At 51.7% G+C, this 16244-nt stretch overlaps 4 protein-coding genes across 4 annotated transcripts; 2 read left to right on the forward strand and 2 right to left on the reverse strand.

The window, feature by feature from the left end:
• Nucleotides 1-389: 389 nt before the first annotated feature.
• V8C40DRAFT_154511 (uncharacterized protein) lies at nt 390-4191 on the forward strand. Its single transcript, XM_083211351.1, has 2 exons — nt 390-2800; nt 2857-4191. The coding sequence occupies exons 1-2, from the start codon at nt 1123-1125 to the stop codon at nt 4029-4031; spliced, it is 2853 nt and encodes a 950-aa protein (XP_083067076.1). The 5' UTR covers nt 390-1122; the 3' UTR covers nt 4032-4191.
• Nucleotides 4192-5342: 1151 nt separating this feature from the next.
• V8C40DRAFT_259378 (uncharacterized protein) lies at nt 5343-6926 on the reverse strand. Its single transcript, XM_083218959.1, has one exon. It carries the CDS (start codon nt 6252-6254, stop codon nt 5352-5354), a length of 903 nt encoding a protein of 300 aa, XP_083067077.1. The 5' UTR covers nt 6255-6926; the 3' UTR covers nt 5343-5351.
• Nucleotides 6927-11203: 4277 nt separating this feature from the next.
• V8C40DRAFT_278713 (uncharacterized protein) lies at nt 11204-11737 on the forward strand (the record flags this gene model as incomplete). The annotated part of the gene is made up of 2 exons (XM_083221100.1): nt 11204-11319; nt 11449-11737. The coding sequence occupies 2 exons, from the start codon at nt 11204-11206 to the stop codon at nt 11735-11737; spliced, it is 405 nt and encodes a 134-aa protein (XP_083067078.1).
• Nucleotides 11738-12553: 816 nt separating this feature from the next.
• V8C40DRAFT_271555 (pfs domain-containing protein) lies at nt 12554-16154 on the reverse strand (the record flags this gene model as incomplete). The annotated part of the gene is made up of 3 exons (XM_083220281.1): nt 12554-14132; nt 14182-15040; nt 15104-16154. 3 exons carry the CDS (start codon nt 16152-16154, stop codon nt 12554-12556), a joined length of 3489 nt encoding a protein of 1162 aa, XP_083067079.1.
• Between the last annotated feature and the right edge of the window lie 90 nt (nt 16155-16244).

The following is a 16244-nucleotide window of genomic DNA, read 5'->3' on the forward strand; positions in this document are numbered from 1 at the left end:
AAAGCACGGAACACGGAGTAATAGCAGCAAATACCCCAGACTAGGGACTGCTGCGTCTTACATGCATGTTACCCAACGGAAAGAAATTCCCGCGACCAAAGGGGTAAAAGGTTTAGAAGCTAGAGGCCGGCGGTAATCGAATCGGCCGTTCAGGATTTTAGGCTGTGTCTCCGTTCGGTCGGCAGTACCGGAAGTTAAGTTTTCTTGGGGGTTACTGGTTTGGATTTAAGGCGGGCTGATTGAATGAAAGAGTTGAGCGAAACATCGTTCGAGACCGGTGATGATGTATTGTATACCTATATAGGATTGGACTGATTGCAGTTACTGGAATAAAGTCCGCGGAACAAGCGGGCCAATGCATGTGCTCCTTTTTTATTATTTTAAACATCCAATTATGAATTGATTCTTAAAGACTATTCTAATTTGCATAGCGAGGGATTATCCTGATTGTCCTGGTCTGATTTCAGGGTGGCACGTGTGGCTTGTTGATGATGCAAAGAACCTGTTTCTTGCTTCTCTTCTTCTCTCTCCTGCGGTCTGTGAAGCTGCCCGTCATATTTTCTGTTGTAGCTGAGCCACTTTTTCTGCTTCCTTCATCCTTCTAAGCCTCGGTTTCTTTGTTCCTCCTTTTCCCCTGACTGAACTTTTTCGGTCAGTCTTCTCCCCCTCCTCCAATTGGTTGGTCCTAGAGGAGAGAGAGCGTGTGAATTGTTTTCCTGTTGTGTATTGAAAAAAGTGTCTCTTCTGTTCTCTCTTCTTTCATCCCCTAAACTCCTGCGGCTTTTACAGTCCAAGCCTCGCTTACATAACCCGTCCCATGTCCTCTCTCTGCCTTTAAACCCAGCCAAATTTTAGAATAAAAAAAGAAAAAAGAAAAAAAAAGTCGGCGAGTCGGTGCCAACGCGTCGGAAACTCGGCGGCTGAATCGCCGTTTTCACCCAACTTCCCATAGCCATTTCCACCAGACATTTGGCCCAGGATAGCCTATTCCAGAAATCGAAACCGCCCATCGGAGTTCCGAATCGTGCGTGTCAGTGTCAGTGTGTGTGTGTGTCGTGTGGATTACTCTTCTTCTTTTTTTCTTTTTCCTCTTCTTCTTCTTTTTTCTTCTTTTCTCTTTGGATGGACCTCGATCCTCGGTTGCGGCCTGGTGGTGATGGCGAGGCGACCGGGGTGAGCAACTCGACTCCGAGTCCGGCTGGGCAGCTGTCGAGCGCTTCGTTGGTTCGCGGTCGAGACAATGCCGACACGCCGTCGACGGTGGGCAGCACGCCGCAGTATCACCAGGCGGATTATGCGGGATCTGGATCTGGAGCTGGAGCTGGAGGAGGAGGAGGAGGAGCTGGTGTTGATGCTGGAGGAGCTGCGGGAGGAGACGCTGACGCAGCAGCACAAGCAGCCGCCGATGCAAAGAAATCGAGAGCTTGCGAGGCCTGTCGCGGGCTCAAAGTGCGCTGCGAACCGGATCCCGTCGACGGCGAGCCCTGCAAGCGATGCCGCAAGGCTGGCCGCAGCTGCATCGTCACCGTGCCTACCAGAAAGCGCCAGAAGAAGACGGACAGCCGCGTGTCGGAGCTGGAGAAGAAGATTGACGCCCTGACGGCGAGCCTCCACGCAAGGGCCGGCGTGCCTGTGCCTGGCCTCAACCCGCTGGTTGGACAGCCTCAATCGCAGCCTCATCCTCAATCACAGCATCGACAACACCAGTCGGACTCTTCCACGGGCGGATATCAAGCGGGAGGAGGAGGAGGAGGAGGATGGGTCAATCCGGCAGTGGCAGGGACGGTCAGGCCGTGGGGAGGCATGGAGGCATCACCGCTGATGCAATCGGCATCGACACCGCCCACGCGAACACCACAAGACGACGTCTCGAGTTTCCAACCGCCCATCGTCATGGCCGGCCAAAAGCGAAAAGCAACAGCCGACCGTGATAATACCCTCGGACCCGACGACCACAGTCACAAAGCCCTGACGCCGTCGACGAGCTGGTCTGGCTTCTCCAGGCCCACCGAAGGCGACATTGTCGACCGCGGCCTCATCACGATGGAACATGCCACGGGGCTGTTCAACAAGTACAAGGAGCACATGGTGCGACATCTGCCGGCCGTCGTGTTCCCGCACAGCGCCACCGTCATGGAGCTGCGCAAGACCAAGCCCACGCTGTTCCTGGCCATCATGGCGGCGGCCACGGGCGAGAACCACTCGCTGCAGCGCGTCCTGCAAAAGGAGCTGATGCAGCTGTTTGCCGAAAAGGTCATTGTCACGGGCGAGAAGAACCTCGAGCTGGTCCAGGCCATCCACGTCGCCGTCATCTGGTACTGGCCGCCCGAGCACTTTGAGGAGCTCAAGTTCTACCAGCTCATCCACATTGCCGCCGTCATGGCCATCGACATCGGCTTGGGCAGAAAAGGCGGCTCGAGACGCGGCCCTCCTCCCTTTCGCCGCAATCCACCTCCCGATTCCTCCAGCATCGAGTGTCGTCGAACCTGGCTGACGTGCTTCTTCCTCGCCCTCAACACGTCCATGTCACTGCACCGTCCCAACCTCATCCGCTGGACGCCCTTCATGACCGAGTGCCTGGAGATTCTCGAGACGTCGCCCGACGCCGCGCCCACAGACAAGTACTTTTGCCACTTGGTGTGGACGCACCGCCTGGCCGAGGAGGTGGGCTCGCAGTTTTCGCTGGACGACCCGTCGACCCTGGTGAATATCACGGATGCCAGGACGCAGTATGCGTTGAGGGCCTTGGAGAGGGACCTCGACAAGTACATTGCGTCGATTCCCAAGAATTTGATGCAGCGTGAGTTTTACTATATGATCCTGTTTCTATGGTTATGCTTGCTAACAATGTTCAAGATACTCTTCGATTGAACTTTAATGTAGTCAACCTCTACATGCATGAAATGGCCCTTCACTCCGATACCATGTCGGACCAGTGGCGACCCCCCTTCAACACCGACGCCCTCAAAGACGGCATCGTCAACTCCGAGCCCTTATCCGCAGCCCACATCAACGCCCTTTCAGCATGTCTCACCGCCATCGACGGCATCTTCAACACCTTTTTATCCATGGACGTCCTCAGCATCCGCTGCCTGCCCGTCTTCAACTTCATGCGAGTCGCTTACGGAGTCGTCATCCTCATCAAGATGTACTTTTCTGCGTCGAGCCCGGGCTCGGAAATGGGCAAGGTCATTCACAAGGACAATATGCGTGTCGAGTACTACCTCGAGGCCTTGCTCGACAAGTTTCGGGCCACGGCCGCAGACAACAAGTGTCGTCCTGCTGCCAAGTTTCTGGTCGTTCTAGCTATGCTCCGTAGCTGGTTCTTCAAGCAAGGCAAAGAAGGAGGTGGTGGCGGTGGAACAGGATCTTCTGAAGATGGTGATGCCCCCTGTTCATCATCGTCACAACAGAAGCAACAACAGCAGCAACAGTACACAGCTCAGGGGACGCAACAGCAGCAGCAGTTACAACAACAATTACAACAACAGCAGCAGCAGCAGCAACAGCAACAACAACTACAGCCGCCCCAGCAGCAATCTCGACAACAAAACGTCAACACCCCGCTCCAGCTCCTCTCCGAAGTCGCAACCACTGGCCGAGACGGCAGTGGTGGTGCCGCAGCCCACATCTTCGCCGGCCTCAACGGCGCCAACAGACATCACCCCCAGCCCTTCTTCCACGACTCCGTCTCCTCGACCGGCACACCGCCCGCGTCCGTGTCCAACGCCTCCTCCTCCATGCCGCAGCAGCAGCAACAACAACAAATCCCGGGCCCTTCCCCCTCGTCCACGGATCTCGATTCCGCCATGGCGCCGGCTTTCCCGCCCTGGATGTCTGCCGCCCAGCCCATGGTTCCCACGGACTTGAGCGTAGATTCCATGCCGACGAATTTCGACATTGAGGGCTTGAATCTCGCGGCTTCAGATTTATCAGACATGTATGAGAGCGGAGCAAAGATTGTCATGAACGAGCCTTGGTTTACGGATGCTTTCCAGGGACTGCCGGATCCGAACCTATTCCCCTTTTGATTTTATCCAATTAGAAGGTTTGAGAAGAAAAGGGGGAGGGAGAAGAGTGATATCTATGGACATTGAAAATATGGTGCTTATCTATATGGGATATATATGACTGGCAGTAATGCTAGATCAAAACCCTCTTTTCCAAAGATATTCTTTTGGAAAGGAACTGTTTTATGGATTTTCTTTTTGGATTATTGTCCTTACGTCTTGCGGATTCCCTGGTGGGTGAATCCGACAGAGCCATGTGTTATTGGAATACCTTGACGGGATTGGACCGGACTGGACTGAATTGGCTAGTTTTATATAAGGATGGAAGCGGTGTTTTGCCATGTTTGTCTGTCTTTTCTTCTTTTTTTTAATGATCAAAATACCCATCTTTCGTTATCCAACTACTACTGTGCCAAATGAGCAATTGTATATTATGTATTTACAACGCATAATCTGTATAAGTGTTTATTACTGGCTACTAGAAGTCCAAAGAGTCTTGCACAACAAATCGATCACACGTGAATTGTCCCCGTGTATTCTAGAATATGTTTCCATTTCAAGTTGTCCTATCAAAATAACAAGCTAGATAAAAGCAATCTTTCTCAGTTTGAAAATCATATGGCCAGGATGCTCTCCCAGTTCCCAGAGGTGGCCATTTCCCATCGCTAAAAACCAGCAACGCCGACGCCAGCACATTGTCAGTCAGACAATGCCAGAAGCCTTGTCCTGCAGCTCGTAATTCATTCTTTGGCTTTTGTGTGCCAATTTGTCTCCCCTCTCCCGTTCAAATCTGATAGTTATACATGAGATTGAAAAATAAGCCCCAGCTTATCCTTGTGTCCCTTGTCCCTTGTCCCATCTCCCATGGTAGTTAACTGGTGACGAAAATGTCAAAAATCCGACGCATCCACTGCGGTGTCACGGAAATCCCCCACGCAAATTAGCAAAATTGTGCATCTGATCAGTTGGCTCTTTTTTCCTGCATCGTACTCGTACGATGTGTCTGTTTTATGAATTTTTTTTTGTGGTTCGTTCCAATCGAGTCAACATCAACTGCGGTGCACAAAAGTGTACAGCCGCTGAGTTAATAAATCAGCGGCATAAGTAGCCTCAAATCGTACAAAAACGAATAACAGAACCAGACGCCGGTAAAAGCACGGAACTCTGACGCAGTAATAATCGAAAGGTCGCTAAAGAGGAGCTGAATGGCGCAAGAATATGCCAGCGCGAAGACAAGCAGAACGCAATGCAGTCATGAATGGACCAAGCAGTACTTTTGCAGCTTCCAGTGGCGATTATAGTCATAGCAGTAGCCGTGGAAGTGCAGTGGACTTGACATGCTCAGTCCATGTAAAAGTCGCCCTTGAGGATTCTCTCCTGGAAAGCATCGGGCTTGGGGCGTTCCGGCTGCTTGGGCTTAACAGAGGCTGCCTGTGCGGGAGGCTGTGGCATGTCGGAGATGGACTTTGAGCGGTCATGGTTTGGCATTGCTCTCGGTGGAGAGTGGGAACCGGTGCCCTGGAAGGAAAAGGAGGGGCGAGCCCCGGTGACGGAGCTCTCGGCGCGGGATCTAAGCTGTTCGGACCAATTGAAGCCAAACTGGTCTGTTCGAGAAAGGGGATTGTCAGAAGAGACTCTTGGATGCTGGACGTTGCTTGCCTGAGGATGAGCGGATGGGGGCCCGTGAAGGCTGGACCGGCGTCCGACTCCGACCGCGGGCCAGGCGCCAGATATGGAAACCTGACGCTGATGCGGGTAGGATTGGGACATCAACGGTGTCCACTGGTCCCCATGACCACCCTGGTTGCGTCCGAGGGATGACGGGGGAGGAGACTTTGGGGATTTACCATTTCCGGGGCTGCTTCCTGTGCGCAAGTTTCTCATGGCATTGTTGCCTCCAAAACTCATGTGGCGAACAAAAGGCGTAGTCGGGGCCGTTCTAGGGCCGTTGAAGGCATCTTCGTCCTCAATGACGTTCTCGTCAATGGAATCCGAATTATTCGAGTTGGTGGACATGCTGCCACGTCGCATGAAGGAGGAGTTGTTTGAGGGAGAGGTGCCAGAGAGACCAATGGTGGTGATTGACAGGCGCCGTCTCTGCGAGTCCGCATTGCCGTTGCTGGGGAAGGGAGGTCCGCTTGAGCCATTCGACGGCCCTCGCTGGAACAAGTTGGACAAGGCAGCCTGGGTGATTGAGCTGCGGCGGTGGCCGGAGCCGGGACCGGGGCCGTTTGTGTCGGACATTGCTCTGTTGTATTTGTTGTATGGAGGGGTGGAGAGAAGAAATAAAGTCTGAGAGCCGAGGAATATGAACAGAGAAGGTATAAAGGCAGTGAGACGGAGGGAAGCAGCAGGAAAAGAGACGGCGGGTGATGGTGGTTTGGTGGTGACGGGAAGCCTAGGGCGGTGGTTTTGCGAGTCGTTTGTCCGTGGTTTGGATGGATTGTCCGTGGTGGGCGGTTGGACGACGATATTTGAGGGGAACCGCAGAATTGCCCGCGGGGATGACGTGTGCGACAAAGGAGAGAGACGACGATGATGCCGTTGGCGATGTGTAGATAGGAAGAAGAAGAAGGAAAAAGAGAAGAGAGAAGAGAGAAGAAGAGAGAGAGTAGAGTTGAGAGGCGAAAAGAGGGGATGGCGGCACGTGGAGGATGCTTATATAGATGGTCCCAGATGGAGCGAGTTTGAACTGTCTGGGGGGGCCTGTTCTGTCTTGTGTAATGTGTACAGTAATGAACAGACACAGAATAGAGCAGAAACAGACACGGACACAGGGCGGGAACGGTATCGTCGGGCACGGAGAAGAGCGTCGAGGATACAGTAGCGTTCGTTTCGTTTGGTTGGCTTTGCTTGACTAAGTCGGAAGAGGGAAAAGTTGGCTGTCGAGTATCTTTTGGCGAGAAATGAGGTTGGTGGCATGTAATAGTAGCAAAAGGGAAGGAGGAGATCAGCATCTGGATATTAATGGACAGCGCTGGCCGTGGCGTGGAACTGGCTGGAACTGGGGTGGTGTGAGGTGGTGTGGGAAGTTGCGTAATCCCGGGCGTGCGTGGAGTGATTTTGGGATTCATGAAGCCATGGTTGATGGTTGATGATGATTCACTGGAGGGGGGGAACTTGTACTAGCAGGTATCTGTGCAAGTTGAGCTGGGTACTCTGCAGCGGTGGATACATCATCTCCGTTGGGAGGGTAGGTAGTTTGTGATTGTGCGTGCTAGTAAAATGAGGGGTCGGTACTAGCAAAAGGGACTCAATTTAGGTGTGGCCGTAGGTACCTCGGTGAGGGGGTGCCTTGGCAGGTGGGCTGACTGCAGGTTAGCGATACCGGTCGAGACTGCAGTGCCCCGAGAACGGAGATCAGCTCAGGCAGCGCCCCGGAAGCAGCGCCGAGGCAGCCATGCAACGCCTCCTTGTTGGCTTTTGAACGCATGACTTTTGAGACACGTAAAAAGAAAGGAGAAGAGGATGAAGCAAGGCAAGTTTGACAAGAGGAAAGAAGAAGAGAGGTGAAGAGAAGAGAGGAAGAGAGAGGACGTGGACGGGACAAGACGACAGAAGAGAAGAAGAAGCAACAAGACAAAGACAAACAAGAATTCTCCGAAGGTCTGGGCACGGTCAAGCACAGGACACGCTGCCAGATTCATCAATCTTCACGAAGCCTGTGCATGGATGCATCTCCAACAAGGCTAATGTACGAGCATGTACCAAGGCATGCGACACGGAGTAATGCCGCGTTCTCGACATCTGTCCAGTCCAGGCGGGGTGACGACTTGGTGCATGGCATGGCATGTCGCTGCACGATTACGGAGCACGGAGGACGCCGCCATTCTGCTGCTTGTACGGAGTACGGAGTATACCCGTGCAAAATATACGAGCACTGGTGATGGGCACAAGAGAATGTGTATGGTACTGTACATACGATGGCACTGCTGACGAAATGTACAAGCAAGGGGGGCACCGACGGCTGCGGCTCCGGAAGAGAACCAGCAACGAACGGGAGCGTGGATGGGCAAGACAACGGATCTGATATCTGTCTGTCGGACCCCTAGGTTGCCCAGACATCTCATTCGCAAATCCTTATTAGCAACGCAACGTGGCAGCAGAACGAGTAAAATAGCCACCGTTGCAGGCGCGAATCAGACGAAAGAGAAGAAGAGTAGATACTCCGTCGAGACAAAGAGAACACGCAAGGGGGTGCCGGCGACAGTTTTGTCTCGGCCGTGTATCGCATAGAGCCAGCCCGTTTGGGCGGCTGGCCAACCATGGCCGCAGCCAAGAGATGCAGTAGGTGTGCCCAAGAGATATAGAGACCTCTAGCTGCCGCCGCCCATGGAAGCGCTATCCGGTCGCTCGCTAAAACTAAAAGACACCGTCGACATGGGGAGAGACGCCGGAACAGAGCCAAGGGCGAGAAGCTTCCAGGCTTTCTTCTTGTCCAACCATTGTCTGACGATTAGCCCGGGCTGTGACGTGCCAATCACCAATCAAGCATTCGGTCGTCGGTCATTGATCAATCAATTGTCTTGCCCGCGATCGGTGGGGTCTGCGGGGGCAAGCGGCCTCGATCTGACGGCGTGGGTCGTGGGCGAGATGACTGTCTGGGACCCCTAGAGTTGCTACCGTACGTTGGTTCCTTGGCCTTTTCTCTTCATCTCTTGGATAGATCTAGCCGGGGGAGCTCGACTGCCTTGTTTCGAATTGTGTCAAGGGCGCCGTAAACTTGGTCGTGGAACTGGTCTTGTCTTGCTGTTGTCGCTAGCACCTCAAGGTGGCAAGATTGTCGAATAGCTTGCGACGATCGCCAGGCTTGTTTTGCGCACCAAGTGCGGAGTGCTCGGTACGTCCGTCATCACCTGGTCTCTGCAAGCAGCATCCGTTCACGATGCGATTGTCATACCGTCGACGTTCCCTTTGCAACCTCTACCTCGCCCCCATCAAGTCTCTCTACTTCGTTTTCCCATCTTCCCCCCGGCTTCGCGACTGTTGAACCGCTACTTTCGCGCCCGCAAGAGAGCAAAGCGAGGGGTGGCAGCACAGCACTGTTCCAGTCGCGATCTCGTAAGTAGCTTGTACTAGCACAAGTGCTTCCTAGCGCAGGTGGGAGTGGACTTGGTTCGCGCTTCTCTGTTGGTTGGTCCAGGGTTGATATATGCAGAATATGCAGCAGTGCTGAAGTTGCTGTCCGCTGCACGTGCAAGAGGAAGAAGGTGAGCGAGGCCTAAGACAAAACGGTCGGTAGTCGCCCAGTAGCGCCCAGCGTTGCGTGTTGACTGCGACACACCTTGGCCTGCGATGATGATGAGATGGGATGGAGGGAGGGAGGGATGGAGGAAAGAATCCGACCGCAGGCAAGCGACCTCGAGGTGTGAGGCAGGGAAGCATGTGTGCCCAACGCAGCGCGCCCAGCGAGAGGGCATCCGTCATGCAAGTTTCTTTCACCGACTGATTGAGACTGACTGACTGCATGTTGTCGTTTTGTTTTATGTGCGTGAGTGTGTGTACTCGTATGCGTGTGTGAACATGAGGGTGGTGAGCATGGGCATAATTCGGCATTGCAGCATGTCGCTCAAGAGATGCAAGAGTGAACAACGACTCCCTCGTACAATCTCTCACTCTCTCTCTTTACCAGGCATCTACAGTAGTATCTTGGCACTTTTGCTCCCCCTTTCTCGCACCTCACCGGAGAAACCCCCTGACTGCATCATTCTCAACCATCACGATCGCTTTTCACCACTTATCATGTATCGCTTCTGCTGATCCATCCCATTACCGAATCAATTCCAGTAATGGCCAAAAGCAGCTCCCAGGTCAATCCCCTCGCCACTTCGCTCCTCCCCCTTGCAATTCAATTCAGTTCAATTCAGAAATCCAGCCAATCATCCAATCACCGCCCAACCAGGTTCCAAAAGCTCAGAGCTAAAATCTGCCGGCCACGGGCCGCTGCCAATCAGCAACTGGCCGGCGCTGCAGCAAGAAGGAGCCACTCGAGGTGCCACCCAGCATTTTGCGGGGTAACGGTTAGCCTTGACGCAGGCAGGGAAGGAGCACACGCCCCCGCTTTTGCTCGATGCACACCCTCCCCTCCGTCACTGTCTCCTTCCTTGGTTCCAGCCAATTCTCTTGGTGCTGCTTGCTTTCTCCTGTACTGTACTCCGTACTCTTACTGCTTCCTTCTATTGATTGAACACAGCCTAAGATACAGGCGATGAATCCACACTGCCCGCTAACAGCCCTAGACTGCAACTGCCCCCCCGACAGCCGCAGTAGCCTGTGCCACTACTGCACTGCTAACACCTAGCACGACTGAATACCTCCCCGGTACCGCACAATAGCAGCATTCGCGGCGCGGTAACTCCGTATCTGCGACGTGCACCGCAGTAGCACCGTGCTAGAGCAATGCACACTTTCCAGGACCAGGCGCCGCTAACCCGCATCCAGCAAGTGCAAACGTATGGACGTCCAACCTCTTGTTCGCTGCCATTGAAGATCGTCAGAATGCAGGAGAATGAGAGGAACAAGGAGAAGAGGCCAGATTTTTGTCTTTTGCATTGCATTAGTACTCGGCAGTTTACTCGTAACATGACAGACCGGTCACTGGACGGACAATCTGCAACAAAATACGAAGCAATGCGACACAATGCTGCAGGCAGGGCGGCTGTCACTTTGAAATCCGCCTCTACCGTGTCCGCCTTTTGTCGCAGCTACTCTACAGTATGGATTGAAATTCGGGACTAACGTTGCCGTATCACCAGATGGCCTTCCATGCGCTTCTGCAGAGGCAAACAAAGTCCTTCTCAAACTCCCAGTCAGTATTACTTGTCAGCAGTATTCCGGCTCTCGATGTCTTCATACAGTATCCTTTGCAAACGGACAGACCACCGTATGAGGCAACAATTACCGTCTATTATCTCCCCGCTCGCAAATCACACAGCTAAAGTTTTGTCGATCAACGCAAATCATCAACCACCAACTCCGTATCCAGCCAGAACTTGGTTTCAACTTGATACATAGAGTACACAATGCAACATCATCAGTCAGTCCATCGCAATGTACGAGTACATACTCTCTGCCATGATGGCAAATTGCCGTCTCGCAAGTTCTATCAACTTGTCGACGACGCATGTGATAACCGACGATTGATGTAGCACCGACAGGCAGCATGGCATGACCCGTGCGTTTGAAACCCCCAAATGCAACGGCACTTCTCTCCTGACATTGTACACGTTACGTGTTTTTCATCTATCCGAGTACTACGGCAGACGGGCACAGTCGAGCCATGGACCGCTCCAGTTCGAGTCGAGAAGCCGTCTCTCGCAGCCGCCATGATATAATGTCGTTCCCTTTGATTCCTGAAATAGGCTTTCCAAATTTAAAATGGCCGGTTTCACCTCGTCTGCGGCCCCCCTCTCGCCACTGCCACTGGGCAACATGACAGCTCGTCCCGCGTACAAACGCACCGCTTCCATTGGCTTCATCACTGCAATAAGCTGATGGTGGCGCCATCCTCTGCTGCCGACGGCATCAATCCGCAGCCTGGAAGCCGTTGGACCCCTCGCCTCACCTCGCACTGTCGCGAAACAGAAATGGCATTCCCTGCAAAAGGTGAGAGTAAGGCAACAAGGGTCGGGGCTAAAGGCTGGGCCGCCCGGGGTCCCTCTTCCTCGTCATGCAAGATTATCTCTGCCTATGAGATTCCGACCCAAGGATGCACTAGCACCTCTTAGCCAGCGACTTGTCAAAAAGCCAATCTGCGGGGAATGCAGCGAATGACCCTTTTAACCTTTGGCGTCTTAGCACACTTGCTAAGTCGAGGCGGAGCACGTGGCCTTGCGTGATAAGAGATGATGGACCTTTGCTCGAAACTCTGATTCTGATTATGAAGACGTTGGCTGTTGACTATTTCACTATCTCCATACTGATGTAGGAGATTGGGTGTAAGCCCGCAGATCTCTTGCCAACCGTAGGAGAGGCTGAAACGAAGCAATGCTTGAAGCAACAAACGATACGTTGCGCGTAGCGACAATGGGATCATGATGAGATATCTCGTATGACGAGCCTCCAATTGAATCGAGATGGTGCGTTTGTCTAAAAGAGGAGAAGATGATGTGCTGCAGGTGAGTCTCAGGTTATCTGCATTGTCTTGATGCACTATGACGAAGGCTGTGACGAAGGCCCCCTAAGCTGTACCTTTTCTTTTTATGTCGATGGATCGGTAGGTCAATGAGGAGAAGCAATTCGCCACCGGTCCCTGACCAACAGCGTTTGAATCCCTTTTTCTAGAGATTTGTGATAGGCTACATGTCCAACGCTTTACATCCCATGTACAGTACAACATAGCAGCCTTGCCTTGTAATTGGATGTACCGTACCACAAACTCCCTTCTTAGGATCGATCTTCGCAGCGATCGAAAGGCGTTTCCAGTACAAACAGTCTCGAGACACAACACACAACGCCTCCCCATTTGGATCGCATCGTATGCCATGTTATGAATCAATGCGTCATGCAATGCATAATTGCTTGTAGTAGAGTATTTGTTTGTATTAAAACTTCACCCTTTTTCTTTCGGGTTCGTCGGATTCTTCGACAGCACCGTTGTCGCGTAGCATTTGGACTATTTTATCGCGTCTATAGTATAAAGCGGCGTTGAGGGCAGTACCAAGTCCTTCACCTCTAGCATTAACGTTGGCACCCCTATCAAGCAGCATTTGGACTATTTTATCGTGTCCCCCAGACGAAGCAGCCACAAGAGCACTGCCGCGAAATCCACTTTGAGCATTTACATCGGCACCGTTATCAAGCAGCAATTGAACTATTTTACCTTGTCCCCCAGACGAAGCAGCCACAAGAGCAGTACCACAAGGTCCACTAAAAGTATTGACATCAGCGTTATTGTCAAGCAGCATTTGGACTATTTTACCGTGTCCCCAAGACGAAGCAGCCGCAAGAGCAGTACCATAAGGTCCACTAAGAGTATTGACATCAGCGTTATTGTCAAGCAGCATTTGGACTATTTTATCGCGTCCACGGAGTGAAGCAGCCTGGAGAGCAGTGCCGTAAACTCCGCCTTGAGCATTGACATCAGCGTTATTGTCAAGCAGTATCTGGACTATTTTGTCACGTCCTTTATGTGAAGCCGCCATAAGAGCAGTACCATAGGCTCCTCGGTCTTGGGCATTGATATCGGCGTTATTGTTAAGTAATATCTGCACAATCTTGTTGAATCCGCGACGTGAAGCAGCCACAAGAGCAGTGCCGTAATGACCCTGTTTAGAATTAACGTCGGCATTCATTTCAAGCAGCAGCTGCACCAAAAAGCATGAGCCACCAAGTGACGCATAATATAGACCTGACGAGATGTTGTATGGCCTTCGTCTAACGGTGAACTTCCTTGGGTCGTCAGGGTCGTAGAGTCCATAGCAATTTATCTGAGCCCCTTCACAAGAAAAGAATTCTGCAACGAGTGCACAAAGTTGTTTGCTACCACTCTCTACCACGACGGTATGATCCATCCAGTATCGTGCAGAATATTGCGCCAACCAGTATGACTGTCGAAGCTCTGTGACTAGAAGGATTTTGTCTAGCTCCAATAAGTATGCAAGGCATACTTGTGCAATGGAGGCTCTGGCGGTCGCTTCGTTAAAGTCTTTTTCAAAGCTTGGTGGCACTCTATTAGACAATAGGTAGTCTTTGACTGACAGGTGCGCAAGCTGAAGTTCCTGTATGGTCCCCTTATCAACGAACCTGTTAGGGAAGTAGCCCATTAACGTGAAAAGATCTTCTTCTTCTTCCAGAGCTCTGACGGTCAATACAACTAAGCTAGAGCAGTAGCTTATAATCTCCTCAGGAACTGGCATTCTGTTTTTTAGATCAAACCGAGGGCTGTTAGCCGTGTCAACAGCAATTGCGTCAACGGCTTCTTCGATTCTCAGTGGGCGTTCGGAAAATACTAAAAACTGCAGAAGACGTCTTGTATGATGCTCATGCTCATGAGGTAAGTTGGTCAAGATCCGAGTATATGTTTCATCCAACGTCGCAGGTAGGGAGTTGAGTGCTTTTTGTAAAGTCGGATAGTCAAGACATTTGTCGATTGCATCGAGCTGGCACGTAACCCAGCGAAACCTATGTTATATTAGTAGATGCATGTGTTAAAATATGATGAGCTACCTACATTCCATTTGCCTTCTTTGATAGAATTGTTTCGATTTCGTCTTGAACTTCAGGCCGCTCGTTCCATCTTTTCAGAGGGCCTTTATTATTTCGAACTCTTGCTTTGACGTATGCAACTATATCGTCCGCAACTCGTCCCCTCTGAACCGGAACAATGTCCTGCTTGCGGGCCCATGATTGAATAGAAGACGCGATGTCTTGTTCAGGGCGAGATGTAACTAAGAGATGAATGTTGGTCTGTTGGGATATTACCAAAGCTTCTATCAATGTCAAGAGGCCTCCGTTTGGATATTCTTTGCGCGGCTGGCACTCATCGAGCGCGTCGAGGATTACATAGATTTCACCAGCGTGTTGCAACATGGTTTCAAACGTTGCAAAGAGCCCATCGGCACTTGGCTGGGTTGTTCCTTTTCCGGAAGAGTCATAAAGCGAGTCCAAGGGCTTTTGAGTATTCTCGTTTTTGCAATAGAGTTGCAGGACGAGCGAGCTGAGTGCCTTGCCGAATAGCTGCTTATTGCTATTGGTAAAGTCGAAAAAGAAGTATAGTACGCTGTTAACATTACCATCTTTCAGATCTTTGACGATGGTAGAAGACAGCACGGTCTTGCCGCATCCTGGAATGCCTTGAAGCCACAAAAAGGAGTTGGGTCGGGATTTCCACGAAGAATATTCTTCGCTCTGAAGAAACCATTGGCCAGAATCCCCATGGCGCTGCTTGATGCCATTGTTATAATTTTCTGATGGATTGGGAGGAGAGAGCCATCGACGGAGCTCTTGAAGACGGTCACTTGTTTCCAAGGTTTGGACAACAGTGTGGGTGTGTCTGCTGCTCTCTGCCATTTGAGCAACTTCCTGACTAACTAGAGAGATCGGTCATTCTTTAGAATTCTCTAACGGTTAAATACATAGGACATAGTACTAACTGTGTTGAATGGCTTCTTCTATCGACGGGGCGCTCTCAACATCTTTCCCGTCTATGGTGTCCAACAGTTCCTTTGCAAATGCAGCCGCGGTCGCAGCCGCGTAGTTCTGCCAACGATCGTTCTTGTGTGTATCTGCATAGTCACAGATTCCCCTGATGACTAGGCAAGGGAAGTTGTTCATTAGGCCAGCAGCTTCCATCTCAAAGCAAATGCATTTTTCTTCAAGTCCCCGCAAGATCTCGTCTCGAGAAACGCCGTCTTTAACGACCAAGTTCCCTGACGCAATGACGCCGTAGTGGATCGCTGGCTTGGAAGATCGGTCCTTTCGTTTGATTTCTTTGGTAGAATCGCAATTTTGACACGCGCTGTCTTGGTCGGATGCCGTATCATCAGCGGTTGGGATGTCTTTATGAATAGAGGATGCCATGAACAACCGATCATTTTGTATACCCTGGTGGATGAAGCCTGGAGCTCCATCTTCCGGTTCTTTCATATTGGGGTAGCGCCGCACCATGTCCTCCAGAATCGTGGATATTTGAGAGCCTTTCCTCAAGCGCCCCGCCTTGAGCTTTTGGAGGCCTTTCAGAAGGACTTCTGGAGGCGCGCTGAGGTGACCAACGCGCTCAAAGTTGCCATCCGTTTTCAGTTTACCGAGGTCGTACTGGACTACTCCTGGGCTTGTGCCAGTAGGCTGGCTAACGACGACATCACCAAGGCGAATGTCAATTTTGTCCGCCAATCTAGGGACCCCAGCCCCAATCCCGACCATGAGACCGAACCGGATATGTGGAAGAGAGGTGATCATGCTCGACGCGGTCGTGGCTGCGGATACGGTGCCATAGCTTCCAGCGGCCAAAGACGCAATGACAACATTGTGCTCTCCAATCTTGCCCCAAGTATAGTCGTTTGTGTCTTTTGGGTGCCTTGAAAACTTCTGCGGCTTCTGGTGCTCTTCATCAAGCACAGCTGTTGCTGCTGCCAGCTCCTTGTCAAGAGCGGTAATTATGCCAACGGTATACTGTTGGGGATCTGAAAGTTGCGGCAACGCCATGCTGACTCTTTATGGAGGACGCCTCTTCGTTATATATTGTGTCGTCGTCCGATGATAAAATGCAATTCATGAATTCGCATGTACAGCCCT

Source organism: Trichoderma camerunense, assembly GCF_050948025.1.
Source record: "Trichoderma camerunense strain CBS 138272 chromosome Unknown V8C40scaffold_35, whole genome shotgun sequence".
NCBI lineage: Eukaryota > Fungi > Ascomycota > Sordariomycetes > Hypocreales > Hypocreaceae > Trichoderma > Trichoderma camerunense.